Genomic DNA, 15,435 nt, shown 5'->3' with positions numbered 1-15,435 from the left:
CATCCCAAGAATTATTTACCGCTCCAAAAGTTGAAGATATCTAGACTTAATACGCTCTATGGGTAAAACCAGGGGTGTTTAATACATGTTTGAGCGACCTTTCGGTAATCAATAACGTATATTTGTGCGTGCTGACAACAGACGAAAGGAATACTGATATAATGGAAAAATTTGATATTCGACAAATAGTGAAAAAGTACTATTCGCCCTCTGCTTCTATAGCAAGAGCAGCCTGCGTCCGCCGAGTCGCGTGAATCAGGAGGCTATGCTAAAAGTGAGAATAGAAATTCTAAATAAGAATGTCAGAAATTCTCGCTGATTTTGCAAGAAAAATGGCGGCCACCGGCTCTCAAACGTGCGCTAAAAAAGCGATGTACAATTATAAGAGAATTATTTTTATTTATAGGGTAAGTTCAATATTATTTAGTGATTTAATATCATCAAACCTATAATTTACAATAAAGTTTGGTATAAACGTATTTTAATGAAGGGAAGGTTGTTTTAAAGGCCTTGGTTTTAAGCCTTGGTCAAGCATGGTAAATGCAATGATGCATTATTATTATGCAATAAGTTCGAAAGCAAAATGATATAGTTATACCTATCAATATCCGTTATATGACGGGGTTTTTCATAATCATAGATCGAAAATTAATCTGATTTAGGATATATTAACGGTTAGAAGAGCTGGTCCACAAATTCTCTCTTCATGGCAACCAATATATACAACACAGGTATGTCCATACAGCTCACCTCCGCGGAAGAACTTCTTTGGTCAATTTGTCGAAAATGTTCGACAAGAATTAAATAGGAATAAGGACATGAAAGTAAGCGTGTTGTTATATCTTGTTAAAATTTATTGTAGTGTCATAAACTTGTTTTTTCATAACTACAGGAAAATCTGAAGAAATTTAGGGAAGAAGCAGAAAGGCTTGAACAATCTGAAGCATTAAAGAAAGCTCGTCAAAAATATGTAAGATATTAAAAAACATTTAATGCCGCAACTAGCTGACTATATATACACGCTATTCAGGAAGCAATTGAATCAGAAACATCCAAGGGATCTCAGCAATTAAAAGATCAATTAGGCTCCATTAAGGGTAAAATTTTAGAAGTGAGTGTACAAAAATTGTAGGAATGTAAATGAGAGTTTTTGGTAACAAATTGTTGCTGATTAAATTACAGACATTGGATGATGCCCAGAAAAGTGAAATTGGAAAGAAAAGTTGGGAAATAACGGGAGAATTTGTCAAATCAGCAAAAAGTGCCGCAGAGGCTGTAGCGAAGCAAAGTGAAAACCTGGGGAAAAGTACCGCCTTTAAAACGGTTTCTGAAGTAAATAGAACTATATAGACAACGTAATTTCATTTCACGATCTGACAAAGTTAAAATATTAAGGGTGTTAAAGTTGTAAAGCAAGAAATTGATGAAAGTGCGGTGATTGGTGGAAAAATGTATCAACCACCAAGTATGTTCACTTTAATATACCTCTGTAATTGAAAATTATTAACCACCTTAGCCCCATAATTTGTGTAAATATTAAAATAATTAAATTAAATTTTATTTTATTTAGAAATATTAAGGAAAAGAACGGAAAGAGCAAAAATGCCTGATGATAGGCATTTCAGTGCTAATACGTTAGTTTTCATTTTAATGGTTTCATCCTAGATACATTTTCATTCTCTGATATCAGTTTTTTGAAAAATTTAGGGAAGCTATGGGAGTAGAACTACATAAGGATTCCAAATGGTCCCAAAGTTGGCAAAGTTTCAAAGAAAATAATCCATATGTAAATAGTAAGTAAAATAATAGATGAAGAATTTTTCAAATTTAAGCTGTTTGTAGCTTTTAATTTTGATCAATTTGAAATACCTGAAAAAGTGAAAAAGTGAAAATTGTGCCTATTACACGTAAAACATTTTATTTGTAGAAATATTTGATTGGAAAATGAAGTTTGACGAGAGTGATAACCCTGTAGTAAGAGCGTCTAGAGTAGTTACGGATAAAGTAACCGACCTAATAGGTGGCCTGTTCCAAAAAACTGAGTTATCTGAAGTATTAACGGAAATTGTAAAAATTGATCCATCATTTGATAAGGAAAAATTCCTTAAGGAATGTGAATTAGAAATTATTCCAAACATTCTCGAGGTAATTCTATACATTACAATAAAAACAACTATGGTCTAGTTTATTATTTATTCAATTGCTCATATTTTGTTTTAGGCCATTATTAGGGGAGATTTAGAAATTTTGAAAGACTGGTGTCACGAAGCTGTGAGTTATTAATTATTACGAACTTCAGATTTTGTGGCATTGACTTAAGTATTTTTTTTTTTCCCCTACAGGCTTTCAATGCTCTTGCGGCGCCAATCAAACAAGCTAAAACTTTAGGCTATAAATATGATAACAGAATCTTAGACATTAGTAATGTTGATGTAAGTATTATTGCAAAGAAAGGTTCGGGTAACGTAAGAATGGCCTTTTTCTGATTACAAAATAATTAGAGTCTTAAAAACGGGACTACTAGGCCGCCATTGGTTTAGTTGCGTCTGCTAGCCAGAACTTCATACCCCTACGTGATTGGTTGAATTAATATTAATTTTTCCAGCTTGCAATGGGTAAAATGATGGAACAAGGACCCGTACTTATATTAACATTTCAAACGCAACAAATCATGGTAGTTAGAAACGTCAAAGGCGACGCTGTTGAAGGAGATCCGGTAAGACAACACCCCATAGTGTCTATAAATAATGTCACAAGATTGATTTAGCATCTCCTAAGTCAAGTTGTGACATCATTTAGTAGATTTTTGCAAGTAGATTAATTTAAATTGAAGACCATTGTCGGAGTTTAGTTCAAATGTTAGAGCTTATTGAGTTACTTATGGAAACGTTTAATATTTCTAAATACACGCGTCCGCTTTGTGTTTAAGGAAAAAATTCTGAGAATGCACTATGTTTGGGTGTTATGTCGTGACCAAACTGAATTGGACCCCAAAGCGGCGTGGAGGTTGATGGACCTTTCTGCCAATAGCGCTCAGCAGTGGTTATGAAAATAATATAATAATAAAAAGAGTACAAAATGAAGCTTAGCTAACAGATTATAAGACCTACTATTGATAGGAATAAAATTTTATAGGTAAATATAAGATTTATTTGTTTGTAAAAAGTATTTTATGTACAAAAGAAGATGTATTCCGAAGCTCCAAGCGCGGAACCTAAAGGAAATTAAGGAAAATATCTTTAGATGGAAGGGGAAATGCGTGCGTTAATGTTAAGGGTTTCTCTTCGAAGATGATGCTGAGCCATCACTCGAATTGCTAGAAACTTCATCATCAGAATCGTCTGAACCATAGATCACTAACAAAAAACAATGGGGAAAATATTAACTCGCCTATTTTTAAACGAATGCTGCACCGAAATTGTTGAAAACCTACTAGCTAATCCACTTAGTGCCCCTTTATGATCAGTTACTTCCGACTGTTCCACTTTCAATTTTTTTGCCCCGTCATTAACATTCTCAATTGCTAGTCCATTACCGAACACAATTTAAAACACATTAATGTAGCGGGAACGAGAACATGGAAAAGAAAATTATTTGAAAAGAAAAAAGAAAATTTGGCATCAGAAAACGCGGATTCGTCTTGCAAAAATTTATGTAAAAAAATTATGTATAAAAAGTTTCAGGGTTTTATGTTATAATACTTTCACCACTTTCCACCATCGTTCTTTTCTGCGGAAGAAAAGCGAGGTATTATTTTGACTTGAGGAACGTACCTTTAACCTCTTCTTTTTTGGCGGACTGGCTGGAAGAAGCGGAATTGACGAATTCTCGCTTATTGATATTACGAATAGGAGGCAATTTAGGAGATCGGAACTGAACACTGGGTGCGGGTTGCGCAGCCGGAAATTTCAAACGTTGTTCCTGCAAGCTGGACACATTAGTGTAGGGAAGAAAGTTGGGAAGTAAAGGAAGACGGTTGGCGTTAGTTTGGATTCGTAAAATATATATAAACCTCAAAATTTACCGTTCCAAGTCCAAATATTCCTTAAAATCACCTTTAATACCTACCTCTTATTTTCCAAGTCACCGGGTTCCTCCATGAACTTTCGTTTGTTCCGGTTTTCCTCGTCTATCTTATCGCAATTTGTATTAGAAAAGCGCATCGGACCAGCGTTAAAATGCCGCGGAGGTCCGGGAATTGTTGGTGGAAAAGTGATAGAATTAGGAACTGCAGTGGTCAAACGCGAATGAGGGTTAAATGGAGGAGCCATTTGCGGAAAATCCCGCGACCCTAAATACGGAGGTGGTGGTGGTGGTACCATCATTTGTGGTGATTGAGGGAAAACTCGAATGTTGGGCGGAGGAGGAGGCATAGGTGCCATTAACATGGGGGTGCTTAACGTTGCGGAGGAAACTTCCACTGGCATCATGACTGGCGGTAGTTGATGTTGGTTTCCGTGAATGTTTGAAGTAGTAAATGGAGGAGTTGAAAATATTGGATGGTTGTTCGTGGGTAATGATGTTGGAATTGAAGAATTGGGAATAACGGGATAAGTGTATTGGGGTTTCAGCGGAGGTGGTGGAAGGTTTAATGCGTTGGAAGTTATTAAATCTGCAATTTAATTAAATATTTAGCTCCCAGTAATATTACTGGACAAGGAAGTATTTACCCACGAGTGGAAGACAAACTTGAAAAGGTTTCTTTAAGGAACACATTAGTTAAATTTTCAAACCAATGATATAGGGAGCTAACAACTGGCTAGGGGGAAGATATAGTTGACGTCACTCAGCCCCTCTCTGGTTGGCATTTTAGCACGTAGAATACTGTTTCCAACCGTTAGGGGGGATGTAATTCCAGTAAGAGATAAAAGGGTGTGACGTTTCAGGGTCAGAACTGTTAGCTCCCTATTACCCAAAAAATTACATTATTTGGGGGGGCAGGTTTTATGGCATAGCATAGAGTTGCGTTTTTAATTTAATATTATTTGCCCTTCCACTCTTAGGCAATGGTAGGGTCTGTTGCTTTTATCATATTAGCATTACTTTCAGATTGTGTATTTAAAACTGGTGCTAGAAGAGCGGTAGAGGTAATCACTTGAACAGGAAAATTTGCTACTTGAAGATGTGAAATGGAAGTAGCTGGCAAGTCTAAAATTTGTTTCGCATTTTATTAGCGTAAATTTCAAAGCAAAAAGTTCCGTATAAGCTTACTCAAATTATCGGGAGGAACTACAACAGGTACACTATTTATTGGGCCTAAAATTGCTGTTAAGATAAAGCAAATTCTGGTAAGTCTATATACTTGCTGAAGAATGATTTTAAAACATGTAAAATCAAAGAACCCTATCTTGAAATAGAAGGAAGGATAAATTCTCAAATGGCGCTTCTTAACGCACCCCCTGTAAAGTTCTCTTCACCCATGCCAATATTGGTTGGAATGGACTATATTATAGGCGACAATGTAGCGAATTTATTCCTTGTTTCTATCGTAAATTTTTAAGATATGGCTCCCTGACAAAACGTACATTGGTACGCTATTTGTGGCGGAGAAGGTGGTACTAAAGTTAAAACTGGTTGTTGTTGCCATTGAGCGTATTCAGCATGAACCTAAAAACAGCAAAAAAATAAAAATTATTTCCAGAGCAATTAGGGCTGTATATATACGACTATGTACGCGTATAATGTAGATTTTCCTTCAAAATCTTAAATAAGGAAAACTTGTTCATAAATGCATTTTAAATTTCATTTAGGAGAGTTGTATCGAAAGATTTTCAGACTAAAGAAAACCCATCTTCTTTTCTCTCCGTATATATAGCTAATTAGCCTTATTCCTGATCAGCGCCACCTACCCATAGCGGCGACTTTGAGAACTACTGTAAGCGGTAAGCCAATCAGATGTCGCTAAAATCTGGTGACGTCACTGACTGGCACTCTCGGGTCTTACCAAAAATGACGTCACCAGATTTTAGCGACATCTGATTGGCTTGCCGCTTACAGTAGTTCTCAAAGTCGCCGCTATGGGTAGGTGGCGCTGATCAGGAATAAGGCTAATTAATTATGAAAGGAAACTTCCTTACTGTATCGACTAAACTCATGGCTAGAGCTTTAGCAGCTTGTAACCCTTCAGGTTTCGGATGACTATGAATATTACAAAGTTAGACGGGGAAGACAACTTTGACGCGTCATTTATCTCACGTTAAATGAATGTACAAAGGTTCAAAGGCTTCTCTCCCTGATGTGGGTTCAATAAATCCCGATCCTCGTCCTCTTAAAGTTACATTAGCACCGGTTTCAGTTTTTATATGATCAAGATATATGCCCTAGTTTAAATTATTATAATATATTATACTGAAAACGGTAAAACGCCTTAATCAATCAATCAATTAAAACATTTACATTGGGCCCTAGTATTTTCTCTCTAAGAGGAAACTTTTGAGGGTTTTCGAGTCCAATAAACACCTTTTCTTGAACAAAATGCATCTAAAAATAGTTATAAATTTATAACAACTTCTTCCTTATATAATTTAACCGAAACATACACCACTTTGTACTACAGGGGCTATTGTTGTTACAATTTGTTTGGATATAACAGGACTGACACTTGTAACGGGAATTTTAATGGCCGCAGTTTTGTCATATTGGGCTATCATTTCCAAAATCCTAGAAACTGCCACTTTAAAGTAAAAGGTGTTTAAATTAATTTATCAATATATAAATTAATTTAATCTTTCATCATTAAAATAAAATTAAAACCTTACAATCAACTGATTCTTTTTTGGGAGCTTGAATATGAAGATAAAGTGGTCTGTCTCTGTAAGATCGTCAATTTAAAGCATTTTATCCCCCCAGAAACTTTTAAACATGTTTTTGGACAATGTTTTACCCTGAATTATTATTCATTTTGTCCTCATAATTCATGTAGCGTCCTCTAGTTGAAATTGCAGCTCCGCTATACTTGCAAATCTATGATTGGCAATTGTCAAGATTACCATGCATTTTTTAAAATGGTGAAATTAGATGGCTATATATTTACTTCATCTTGAGTATGACCCCTTGTTAACAGATTTCTGGCAGAGAGTGGTGCCTCGTTAATTTCAACTTCGGCTGTATCCAAATCATCTGTTGCTAAATGACCAATCTAAATACATCAACAATTAAAGTTAATTAATTGTATTTAAGAGGGTGAGTTTAAGAGATTACTTTGGGTTTGATTTGGCTTGGTGGAAGTTTTAACTTCCCTTTAGCAATTAACATAGCGTTTACACGAGCCGCAGCCTCAGCTGCAGCTTCCAAACTACTTTTACTCATTGTGTGTGTAAGATTGTAAAAATCAAGTTCAACATTTAGTTTACTAGAACCGTACACTAAAGTTGATTGAACTATTTTAACGTCAGTCAGTCATTCATTTCACTAATGAATATATATGTCTATATCCTTGCAAAAGAGAGCGTCAGTAGCTCTGCTACTGTGAGAAGTGATATCTTGTATCCAATTAAATACTCATGATTGAAATCAATAAATTCATAATACAAAATTTCAATTTCTTTTACCAAGGCTTATGGTAGCGTCCTAATCCTAAATCGCTAAAAATGAGTTAATATCACAAACACATAATTTATATAATGTAAATCGTTATTTTTTAAATTTTAAATAAGGTTGCAAAATTAATTATTTAATTAAAAAACTAATTTAGATCTGCACTTGCTAAAGAACTCGTCAAAGAAAATTTGTTGTCTGCTTATAAATTCCAGATATCTGATTGGATGTCGGTGGTGGCGGTAAGTTTCGCATCACAATCTTATTGGTCAATAAAAAAAAATAAGAGAGAATTCCTCGCTGCGTGGCATCTCGATCGTTTTCAGTCCTTTTCTGTCGAGCATGGTTTTGTGAATTTAGGTCCGGAAATTAATCGCCGAGATGAAGGTAAATCTTTAATTATTTCATGTTTTTAAAGAAATTACGGTGAAATATTTGATTTTCCTGAATGTTAATGAATAGTAATAGGGACTACCATAGTTTATTTCTTTAAAATAATTGCTAAAATTGCGATGACACGCGATATAAATTGCCCACGAATCATGTTAGGGCCTTGGTATATGTTAATGCGTGATGCCCGAACAGCCTGATGGTTTAAAAAGTTTTAATTATTTGCGATTAATTTCTTTTCAGCTTAACATTTCCTATCCAGTTACTGGATGCCAGAAGGTGATTGAGTTCGACGATGAACGTAAACTTAGAATTTTCTACGAAAAAAGGATGGGCGCCGAAGTTGAAGCTGATGCCCTGGGAGATGAATGGAAGGTATTATATTCAATGTTTCTCGTAATATATAGCGCTAACTTAGGTTTTCTAATGATATCTAATTATTTTAAAAGGGATACATGGTCAGGATTAGCGGTGGAAATGATAAGCAAGGTTTTCCCATGAAGCAGGGAGTATTGACTGCTGGTCGTGTAAGATTGTTGCTTTCCAAGGGCCATTCTTGTTATAGACCAAGGAGGACGGGTGAAAGGAAGCGTAAATCTGTTAGAGGATGCATCGTTGATGCTAATCTAAGTGTTCTTTCCTTGATTATCATAAAGAAGGGTTAGTTTTTGAAATCTTTATACTTGGTACTTATGGTTTGTACGTGTTGTATTAAAAGTAAAATTCATTTGTTCTACGCTAGGTGAACAAGAAATCCCCGGGTTAACAGACGCAACTGTTCCCCGAAGACTAGGACCCAAAAGAGCTAGCAAGATCAGAAAGCTGTACAATTTGTCTAAAGAAGATGATGTCAGGCGATATGTAGTTAGGAGGCCATTGCCTCAAAAAGAAGGTATACAATGTCACGTATTTTTAAGTCGCAAATACTTTATTAAACTTTGTATTTAATTATTTTTTCTTAGGTAAGAAAGCCCGTACCAAGGCTCCAAAGATCCAACGTTTAGTTACTCCGGTTATGTTGCAACGTAAACGTCATCGTTTGGCTCTTAAACGCCGTCGTGCTGAAAGACAAAAGGAAGAAGCTGCGGAATACGCTAGATTGCTCGCTCAAAGAGCGAAGGAAAAGAAAGAGAAGCGTCAAGAAGAGTTAAAAAGACGTCGTTCCGCCTCTCAAAGGGAATCGGGATCATCGGCTGGTGGCAAGGCCAGCATCAGCAAATAATCTACGTTTATACAGATGTATACTACTTGGAATAAAGTTGTGGAGATATGAAATACGCTTATTTTTTTTGTTTAAAACAATTCTAGGTTAAGTCAATAGCAAAATAGTAAATTTTTCTTCAACTTTCCTCAAGCCTGAGCAAACACTACCCTTAATTATTTGCTCAGTCTTACATGACTATTGTCCCCCTAAAGTTGAATACGTGGACACTCTTTAGTCTCTTATTTCTCATTCCACGTTAAAATCATGGTTAAAACGAACGTGTCTAATTCTAACAAAAATAACACCCCAACTATGACCTTTGATAAAATTATCAGTGGTCAGGGACTGGGTGATGGTATTAAAGGTTTAGAAATTCCGAAATCTAAAGACGGTAAAGCGAAATGCGGGACTTTGTGTTCCGTTTTTCAATTTATTTTGTTGGTGGCTGTTCTGGTTATGGTGACCTTTATGTTGGCGTCATACGCCAGTCGTCTTATGTATCAAGTAAACAATGTTGAAAGCAGTGTGGAAATAAATATTGATTATCCCGAAACGTTGAAATTTCCTGCTGTAACTGTTTGCAATATGTATAATGGGTATGTATTAAAGTTGAAGTATTTTTCATATATCTAAATGAATATAATTCTGAACATCGTACAGAATTCAAAAGTCTAAGTATTGTCGTGCGTTTCCAAATAAGTGCGAAAATAACGTAAGAGAAAACCGCCAATAGATGGCGGAACCTGCCTAAGAGTAGTTTAAATTTAAAAAACGCGGGAAATTTAAATTTCAATATTTTCTTCAGACCATTAAAAATTTGGATGAAGAGATATTTAAAGAAGATATTTCGTTAGAAAAACGTCTAAGATACCTACAAACCGCTGATGACTTCGTGGAGGCTCCTTATTCTCAGAATATTATGATTGACAACGAAGCTATTGTTGTTGAGCCTTCGTAAGACAGTTGACCAAGGCTTAGTTCTATCAAGGACTACATTTAAAAAGAAAATTGTTTTCAGGAATTTTACCAGAATATATTTCGAGCCAATGATCAACTGCTTTACATTATTCGCTAAATGGAACCGAAAAACGGAGCAAGAAATATTAGGAGGGGAAGATTCTGGTTATAAAGACCAAATTGGGCTTATTGTTTCTTAATCTAATATAATCTTCTAACTTCATTTTAGCGCTCTTTTTGGCTTTGAATTTTCAACCAGACGATCAAGTGAGTTCTCAAGAGCTATTCATCAACCCCAAGGCGGGTTTTGTGTACATTCATGATGCAAACAATTTGCCGGACATCTACTTCTTGTCTGGTGTTGAAGTAGCACCAAATGAAGCTGTGTCCATCAGCTTGGAAAAGGTATAAATATTCTAGTTTCGTTAATATCTAAATTAAACGTATGTGAGCAATTATACAGAAAGTACACCATCGTCTACCACCTCCATACGCAACTAAATGCCGAGACTACAACGACCAGGATAGTGACAACGGATCAAATATGCCGTTTTCCCAAAAGGTTTTGCATTTTTCGAAAAAATTAATTTAAATTTTGTGTTAAATAACAAATTCTTTTTGCAGCAATGCTTTAGCGAATGCGTTTACAAAAAGTTCATGGACACTTGCGGTTGCATTCCAGTTTACTTCCCCCAAATATCAATGAAACATCGAGTCGAATGTCAATATGAAAGCCCTCTGAAGGGTAATACGCGTGCTACTAATGATAAATTTCTCCCTTTTCATAACAAAATTGACATGAAACGAAACTCTAGGTAATTGTTTCGAAAGAGTTGATCGGGAAGTGAAAGACAGCTGCCACAACTCATGCCCCTTGAGTTGCGAGTAAGTTTATTACTCTTACATTCGTCATTCTGCCAGTAATTAACTAAGTACTATCTAATTGCGATCTTAACCCCCTCCCTTCCCCAGGGAAGAAGAATACACCGTCAAAGTGACCCGAACTCCTATTGCGGTATAGTAATATATGCTAATTAATTTATTAATTACGGGGCCTAAAATATTGGTGTTTTAATTACAGATAGAGATGCAGGGGCTGTTGGACAATACGTGTGTATAATTTTAAAGGCTTCATCGGGCTAGTTTTTATGAAAAAATAATCCTTAGGTTTTTTTATACTTTGTACAACAAGCAGTTCTGCCTACGTCAGCATTGATTTTGGTAGCACGAAGAGAGTCAACTATTACCACGTTCCTGTGCAGGATCTTTACAACGGGGTATGTAAGATTAGAAGTCTATCAATTAGATCTAAAGCATTTTAGTAAATTTTGACATTTTCAAAATCACGAATCTTACCAGCTACACAGTAGCTACGGTTTCTTTCTCTTTTCAAACGGTCTCTAAAATTTCCCAAAATAAATAACATTCCGATTGGCGAATAAACCACCACCCCCACCTCTACGACCACCACTTCCATCGCAAACAAAATTTTAGACCTTTTCCACCTAAAAAAAATAGGTTAGGCATAAGCAACCATCGGTACGGGACAAACAAAAGGTTTGATATATTGCCGTCTCTGCGCACTATGAGAAAAAAATACAACAGCGCAGGCGCCAAAAAGCGAGTAGGAAGGCAAAGTTTTACCCCCGTGTCTTTCCCCTTTAGTTACATCGAAGTGGTCTATATTCGCATCGTAGATATTCATCATAGGATGTGTTTAAAAAGCTTACTATGCTGAGTTCGCACGCGACGTACTGGTTTTAATCGCCGCGTTCGTGTTTGTGAAGTTAACAAAAATTATTATACGAAAAATAGTAAGTTATGGACTTCCCTTAGTCCCCCAAGCGTCATTACGAAAACCCTAGTCCAAAATAACTCAATTTTCAAGCCTTCTCTACACGCGATACGAAAGTTAAAGAACATTAAAACTTTCGGCAGGCAAAGAGAAAACATAAAATGCTCTCTCTAAGTAGCCTACTCCCCCGCGTCCATATGCCTTAAACAAACAATATTCCTAAAACTCTCTAATGTTTCGACACACGATTTAATGTACGTTTGTTTTTTCTCCCCGACTCGGTTCAGAGAGATATTTCGTTGTTTCTCTTATGGCTTTTGGTCGAAATAACCTTGCTGATTCAATTGATTCGGGCAATGATTCGCTTCTGTTGCCGTCCCAATGAAAAGACCGCGATAACTACAAACTTGCAAGCTGTGCAAGTTGAAGCTGTAGCTGTTGCGGCAGCGAAAACTGAAACCGTAAAAACCAACGGCGAAGTTAAGGAAACTCAGTAATAAATACGATGATAAATAAATGTTTCCGTTAATGTCAATAAAAAATTGTCGCTGCGGCATACGTAAACCAATTGTGTCATGTATTTATATGGATTTAGAAACAACCTATTCTAACGCCTTCGTGACAATATGGAAGGTTCGTAATATTCATTCAACAAAATCGATATTGGTAAGTACCTGTAAGTATGAATGAAATGCTGAATATGTGAAGCAGCTATAAGCTCGAAAATAAATACCCAAAGTGATCATGTTCTTAATTTCTATGCTATTAATTTTAAATTTGAAACACGCGTCTCGCGATATACCTCGAATTTTTGAATTTGGTCCTTTAGCCGAAAAGGTTGGCCTCCCCTTCCTGTTTTAAATCTGTATCATAAGGAAAACGTAGAAGCGACACAGGAATTCTTGCAGTGTCCGATGAACTTATCTCATATGATCCCGTAAAGGTCGCGAGCTAACCCCAGTGAGAGAGGAATTGCCAGTGCTGCTTTCCTGGTACCGCCGATAATAGACCATTTCAATGGAACGGAACTAAAATGGAAAGAAGCGGAGATATAAAGGGGGAGGGGTAGGTAAACTGAACTGACTGTGTCATGAGAGCACTTAGAGACGGTGATGTATCAACCCCTCCCACCTCTTGTATGTTTTGAGGGTTGTCGACATGGTCTATTATAAACGGTTGCCAAACGCTCAATGATCGCTTGACGGCTTTATTTATATCTTTCTCTATACCCTCTATTCTATTCTATCCTAACGCATCGTTAGCAGTGGGCTATAGCCTAAACTTTCAAGAAATACAAAAATACGATATTAACCCATGAATATTCGGGGCTATTGTAAATTAAATACGTGTTCACTTAGCGAACCCGAAAAAAATAAAACGAAAAGCGAAAGTAGGGTTCAATAGCTTTAAGTAAGAACTCTTGTTTTATAGAAATGCTCTGGGAATAATGATGAGGAATCGTGCTTGAACTGAGTCCTTTCGATCAATAAAACCATTAATTAAAGCGAAGGGTCAAAATATCGGAAGTATTCCGAGGAGGGTGTTTCCACCCTTGCTTTTCCTTTCGAACGATTTCCCAACTGGAACGAGATGTTTTTAATAATTCATATATCTTTATAAGCGCGAGCGTCGTTGCCTAAACGATGTTATATTGATCATTAAATAGCCGCCGCTATTTTTATTTATTTATAAACTAGCTTTTTGGTGGCACGCCATGACCAAATAGTTTTCAGAGAGGAGCCGCGAAAAACTTTATTTTTGCCTTGGACAGTGAGTGTTAAGATTCTATGAAAGAGAATGGCCGAAGAAAATAAAACTGAAAACGTCGTTCCTCGTGAAAGTGTTCCCGAACTGTTGGATTTCAGTACTCTAAAGTTCAAGACAAGAGAGGAATTCAAAAGTAACTACTTAACGCCCAACATACATTACTCAAGTAGCTATAGTGTTAATGATAGCAAAGGCAAATAGAAATACTACAAAGCGAGCGGTAAAGAGGAGTGTTTTCTCGCATTATGTCAAACAAAACACTGTTCAATACGCGTATCGGATATTATCAAAAGTTCATAAGAATGTTCCATAAGTTTGTCACTGGTTAGTGAGAGCTTGTCATGAAGTGACGTAAGTTGAACGTCATAGATTCTCGTAAAGCAACGCCTGGTGAGGCGCTGTAAAAGACTTAGTACAGACTAAATAGGAAAATGGACTGTAAAACCGCTTGTAGCAAATTCTCGCGTCGTTCTCGAACTAGCTCTCAAAAAGTCCCTAGCATGATATTATTTATTATGTTTGTTGACTAATGTGTTGGTAATTTACTTAGATGCACTGTCCAAAGTACCCGACTTACGTATGCGTCCAGAAAAGGTTCGGGACAGCGAGGCTTGTTGCCAGCATTTGGTCGTCAAGAAAAAAAACCCCGCATTTCCTTTCCCAAATCCCATTCCCACGCCCTTGCAAAAAATCAGAATGGAGGAACTCAGTACCGTGGACATAGACTGGAAAATGCTTACTTTGGTCAGACCGAAAACGAAGCTAGAAGAGGAAGTGTATACAAAGTATTGGACATTAAATTTAAGACTTGAATTTTGGGGTGACACGATAAATATTAATTTTTTCGTAACAGGATTGTCGATATGGAAAGATGCAAGTTAAAAACCAGTACTTTGGAAAGCGGTGTCATAGACAATATGCGCAAGAAACCGCATATTTCTATTTGCGTACACGACGAAAAGGGAACGCAGGAAGTATACCGCTATCAAACCTACGCCAGAGAAAAACGCGATAACTTACTAGAAGAAGACAAATCAGCTGACTATATTCAGCAGGTAGCGGAAATGTTGAGTACTTCTAAACTTAAAGGCGATTATACGAAAGAAATCGTCAAAAAGAAGATAAAATCTCGGAAAAGGGATGAAAGAAAGGAAGCCAAGATGAGGGAGATGAGCCTCAAGTTGAAAAAGAACGAATCCAAGAAACTGTCAACTTTATCGCCTTCTACCGTCGAAGGAGTCGCCTTTGACAATGCTACACACCCCCCTTTAGGAGTGGTACCGTGCCCAAACGGTAATGACAATGAGGACAAAGTAGTTCCTGGTGAAAGAAAGGTTCGGCCTACTCAACGGGTGGCCACACCGAAGAGACCCAAAAATAAATCGAAATCGCGGACAAAGAAGGGATTAGGAATTCCAGTGGTTGTACCATAAGTCAATTTCTTAAGTCTGTGGTTTTCTTATTACGTATTTAAAAAAAATCCTGAACTTGTTACTATAAAATTAATTCAATGGGAACTAAAAAGAGTTTAATGCTCGTGCCTCTCGGTAAATCAGACGCTCGATGTCAGACTTAACGATCATTTTGCAGTTAAATTTTTTAAGCTTTTAGTTACTAGAAGGGGTATAAACTTATGTCAAAGAAAAGAAAGTTTTCCTCGAAAACCGATTACTTTGTCAATCACTGAAAAAGGGGGGGGGAGGATTTCCCCAACTTTTAGGAATGTTTTAGCATCCAACGGGTAGTTACTAAATACAGATTAGGACACCAAAAAATACCACCGGTA

The 15,435-nt window shown here is 36.6% G+C and overlaps 5 protein-coding genes across 6 annotated transcripts; 4 read left to right on the top strand and 1 right to left on the bottom strand.

The window, feature by feature from the left end:
• Positions 1-32: 32 nt before the first annotated feature.
• On the top strand, positions 33-3,151 carry LOC149609941 (mitochondrial import inner membrane translocase subunit TIM44). Its single transcript, XM_089860014.1, has 13 exons — positions 33-407; positions 663-824; positions 893-970; positions 1,031-1,111; positions 1,183-1,332; positions 1,396-1,465; positions 1,571-1,634; positions 1,708-1,793; positions 1,928-2,145; positions 2,221-2,271; positions 2,343-2,432; positions 2,606-2,716; positions 2,930-3,151. The coding sequence occupies exons 1-13, from the start codon at positions 300-302 to the stop codon at positions 3,047-3,049; spliced, it is 1,389 nt and encodes a 462-aa protein (XP_089716140.1). The 5' UTR covers positions 33-299; the 3' UTR covers positions 3,050-3,151.
• LOC149609940 (uncharacterized) lies at positions 3,128-7,740 on the bottom strand. Of its 2 annotated transcripts, XM_089860010.1 has the most exons (16): positions 7,551-7,738; positions 7,201-7,481; positions 7,034-7,138; positions 6,884-6,963; positions 6,759-6,811; positions 6,540-6,673; positions 6,397-6,480; positions 6,196-6,320; positions 6,078-6,138; positions 5,526-5,607; positions 5,212-5,265; positions 5,044-5,148; positions 4,069-4,612; positions 3,774-3,928; positions 3,434-3,523; positions 3,128-3,356 (listed from the first exon to the last, which is right to left on the bottom strand). In XM_089860010.1, the coding sequence occupies exons 2-16, from the start codon at positions 7,306-7,308 to the stop codon at positions 3,271-3,273; spliced, it is 1,866 nt and encodes a 621-aa protein (XP_089716136.1). In that variant the 5' UTR covers positions 7,309-7,481; positions 7,551-7,738; the 3' UTR covers positions 3,128-3,270. The 2 variants fall into 2 exon arrangements, with proteins under 2 accessions (XP_089716136.1, XP_089716138.1); XM_089860012.1 differs by lacking the exon at positions 5,212-5,265 and having other exon boundaries at positions 7,201-7,740.
• A 64-nt stretch (positions 7,741-7,804) lies between these two features.
• RpS6 (ribosomal protein S6) lies at positions 7,805-9,201 on the top strand. Its single transcript, XM_089860025.1, has 5 exons — positions 7,805-7,923; positions 8,170-8,301; positions 8,376-8,586; positions 8,669-8,818; positions 8,889-9,201. Exons 1-5 carry the CDS (start codon positions 7,918-7,920, stop codon positions 9,146-9,148), a joined length of 759 nt encoding a protein of 252 aa, XP_089716151.1. The 5' UTR covers positions 7,805-7,917; the 3' UTR covers positions 9,149-9,201.
• Positions 9,202-9,340: 139 nt separating this feature from the next.
• Positions 9,341-12,471, top strand: LOC149609938 (bile acid-sensitive ion channel-like). Its single transcript, XM_089860013.1, has 12 exons — positions 9,341-9,726; positions 9,791-9,842; positions 9,936-10,084; positions 10,149-10,252; positions 10,317-10,492; positions 10,551-10,649; positions 10,712-10,832; positions 10,903-10,972; positions 11,060-11,102; positions 11,169-11,197; positions 11,283-11,364; positions 12,170-12,471. Exons 1-12 carry the CDS (start codon positions 9,395-9,397, stop codon positions 12,377-12,379), a joined length of 1,467 nt encoding a protein of 488 aa, XP_089716139.1. The 5' UTR covers positions 9,341-9,394; the 3' UTR covers positions 12,380-12,471.
• Positions 12,472-13,122: 651 nt separating this feature from the next.
• LOC149609937 (uncharacterized) lies at positions 13,123-15,255 on the top strand. The gene is made up of 3 exons (XM_089860021.1): positions 13,123-13,782; positions 14,200-14,434; positions 14,503-15,255. The coding sequence occupies exons 1-3, from the start codon at positions 13,680-13,682 to the stop codon at positions 15,080-15,082; spliced, it is 918 nt and encodes a 305-aa protein (XP_089716147.1). The 5' UTR covers positions 13,123-13,679; the 3' UTR covers positions 15,083-15,255.
• Positions 15,256-15,435: the final 180 nt, after the last annotated feature.

This window comes from Phalangium opilio, unplaced genomic scaffold (assembly GCF_054372755.1).
Source record: "Phalangium opilio isolate 3A_F unplaced genomic scaffold, DU_Popi_V2 ptg000344l_1, whole genome shotgun sequence".
Taxonomy (NCBI): domain Eukaryota; kingdom Metazoa; phylum Arthropoda; class Arachnida; order Opiliones; family Phalangiidae; genus Phalangium; species Phalangium opilio.
The sequence above is the reverse complement of the archived record's forward strand: the minus strand, read 5'-3'. Positions and strand labels throughout refer to the sequence as shown.

Coding starts and splice junctions, on each gene's coding strand:
- LOC149609937 (XM_089860021.1), top strand. CDS start 13,680: ATGGCCGAAGAAAATAAAACTGAAAACGTCGTTCCTCGTGAAAGTGTT. Junction 13,783..14,199: donor GACAAGAGAGGAATTCAAAA/GTAACTACTTAA, acceptor TAATTTACTTAG/ATGCACTGTCCAAAGTACCC. Junction 14,435..14,502: donor GAAGAGGAAGTGTATACAAA/GTATTGGACATT, acceptor TTTTCGTAACAG/GATTGTCGATATGGAAAGAT.
- LOC149609940 (XM_089860010.1), bottom strand. CDS start 7,308: ATGAGTAAAAGTAGTTTGGAAGCTGCAGCTGAGGCTGCGGCTCGTGTA. Junction 6,812..6,883: donor AAAATGAATAATAATTCAGG/GTAAAACATTGT, acceptor ACGATCTTACAG/AGACAGACCACTTTATCTTC. Junction 6,139..6,195: donor CCTTTGTACATTCATTTAAC/GTGAGATAAATG, acceptor TAATATTCATAG/TCATCCGAAACCTGAAGGGT.
- RpS6 (XM_089860025.1), top strand. Junction 8,302..8,375: donor CCCTGGGAGATGAATGGAAG/GTATTATATTCA, acceptor TTATTTTAAAAG/GGATACATGGTCAGGATTAG. Junction 8,819..8,888: donor GCCATTGCCTCAAAAAGAAG/GTATACAATGTC, acceptor ATTTTTTCTTAG/GTAAGAAAGCCCGTACCAAG.
- LOC149609938 (XM_089860013.1), top strand. CDS start 9,395: ATGGTTAAAACGAACGTGTCTAATTCTAACAAAAATAACACCCCAACT. Junction 9,843..9,935: donor CAAATAAGTGCGAAAATAAC/GTAAGAGAAAAC, acceptor TATTTTCTTCAG/ACCATTAAAAATTTGGATGA. Junction 10,085..10,148: donor GCTATTGTTGTTGAGCCTTC/GTAAGACAGTTG, acceptor AATTGTTTTCAG/GAATTTTACCAGAATATATT.
- LOC149609941 (XM_089860014.1), top strand. CDS start 300: ATGTCAGAAATTCTCGCTGATTTTGCAAGAAAAATGGCGGCCACCGGC. Junction 408..662: donor GAATTATTTTTATTTATAGG/GTAAGTTCAATA, acceptor AATCTGATTTAG/GATATATTAACGGTTAGAAG. Junction 1,794..1,927: donor AAATAATCCATATGTAAATA/GTAAGTAAAATA, acceptor TTTTATTTGTAG/AAATATTTGATTGGAAAATG.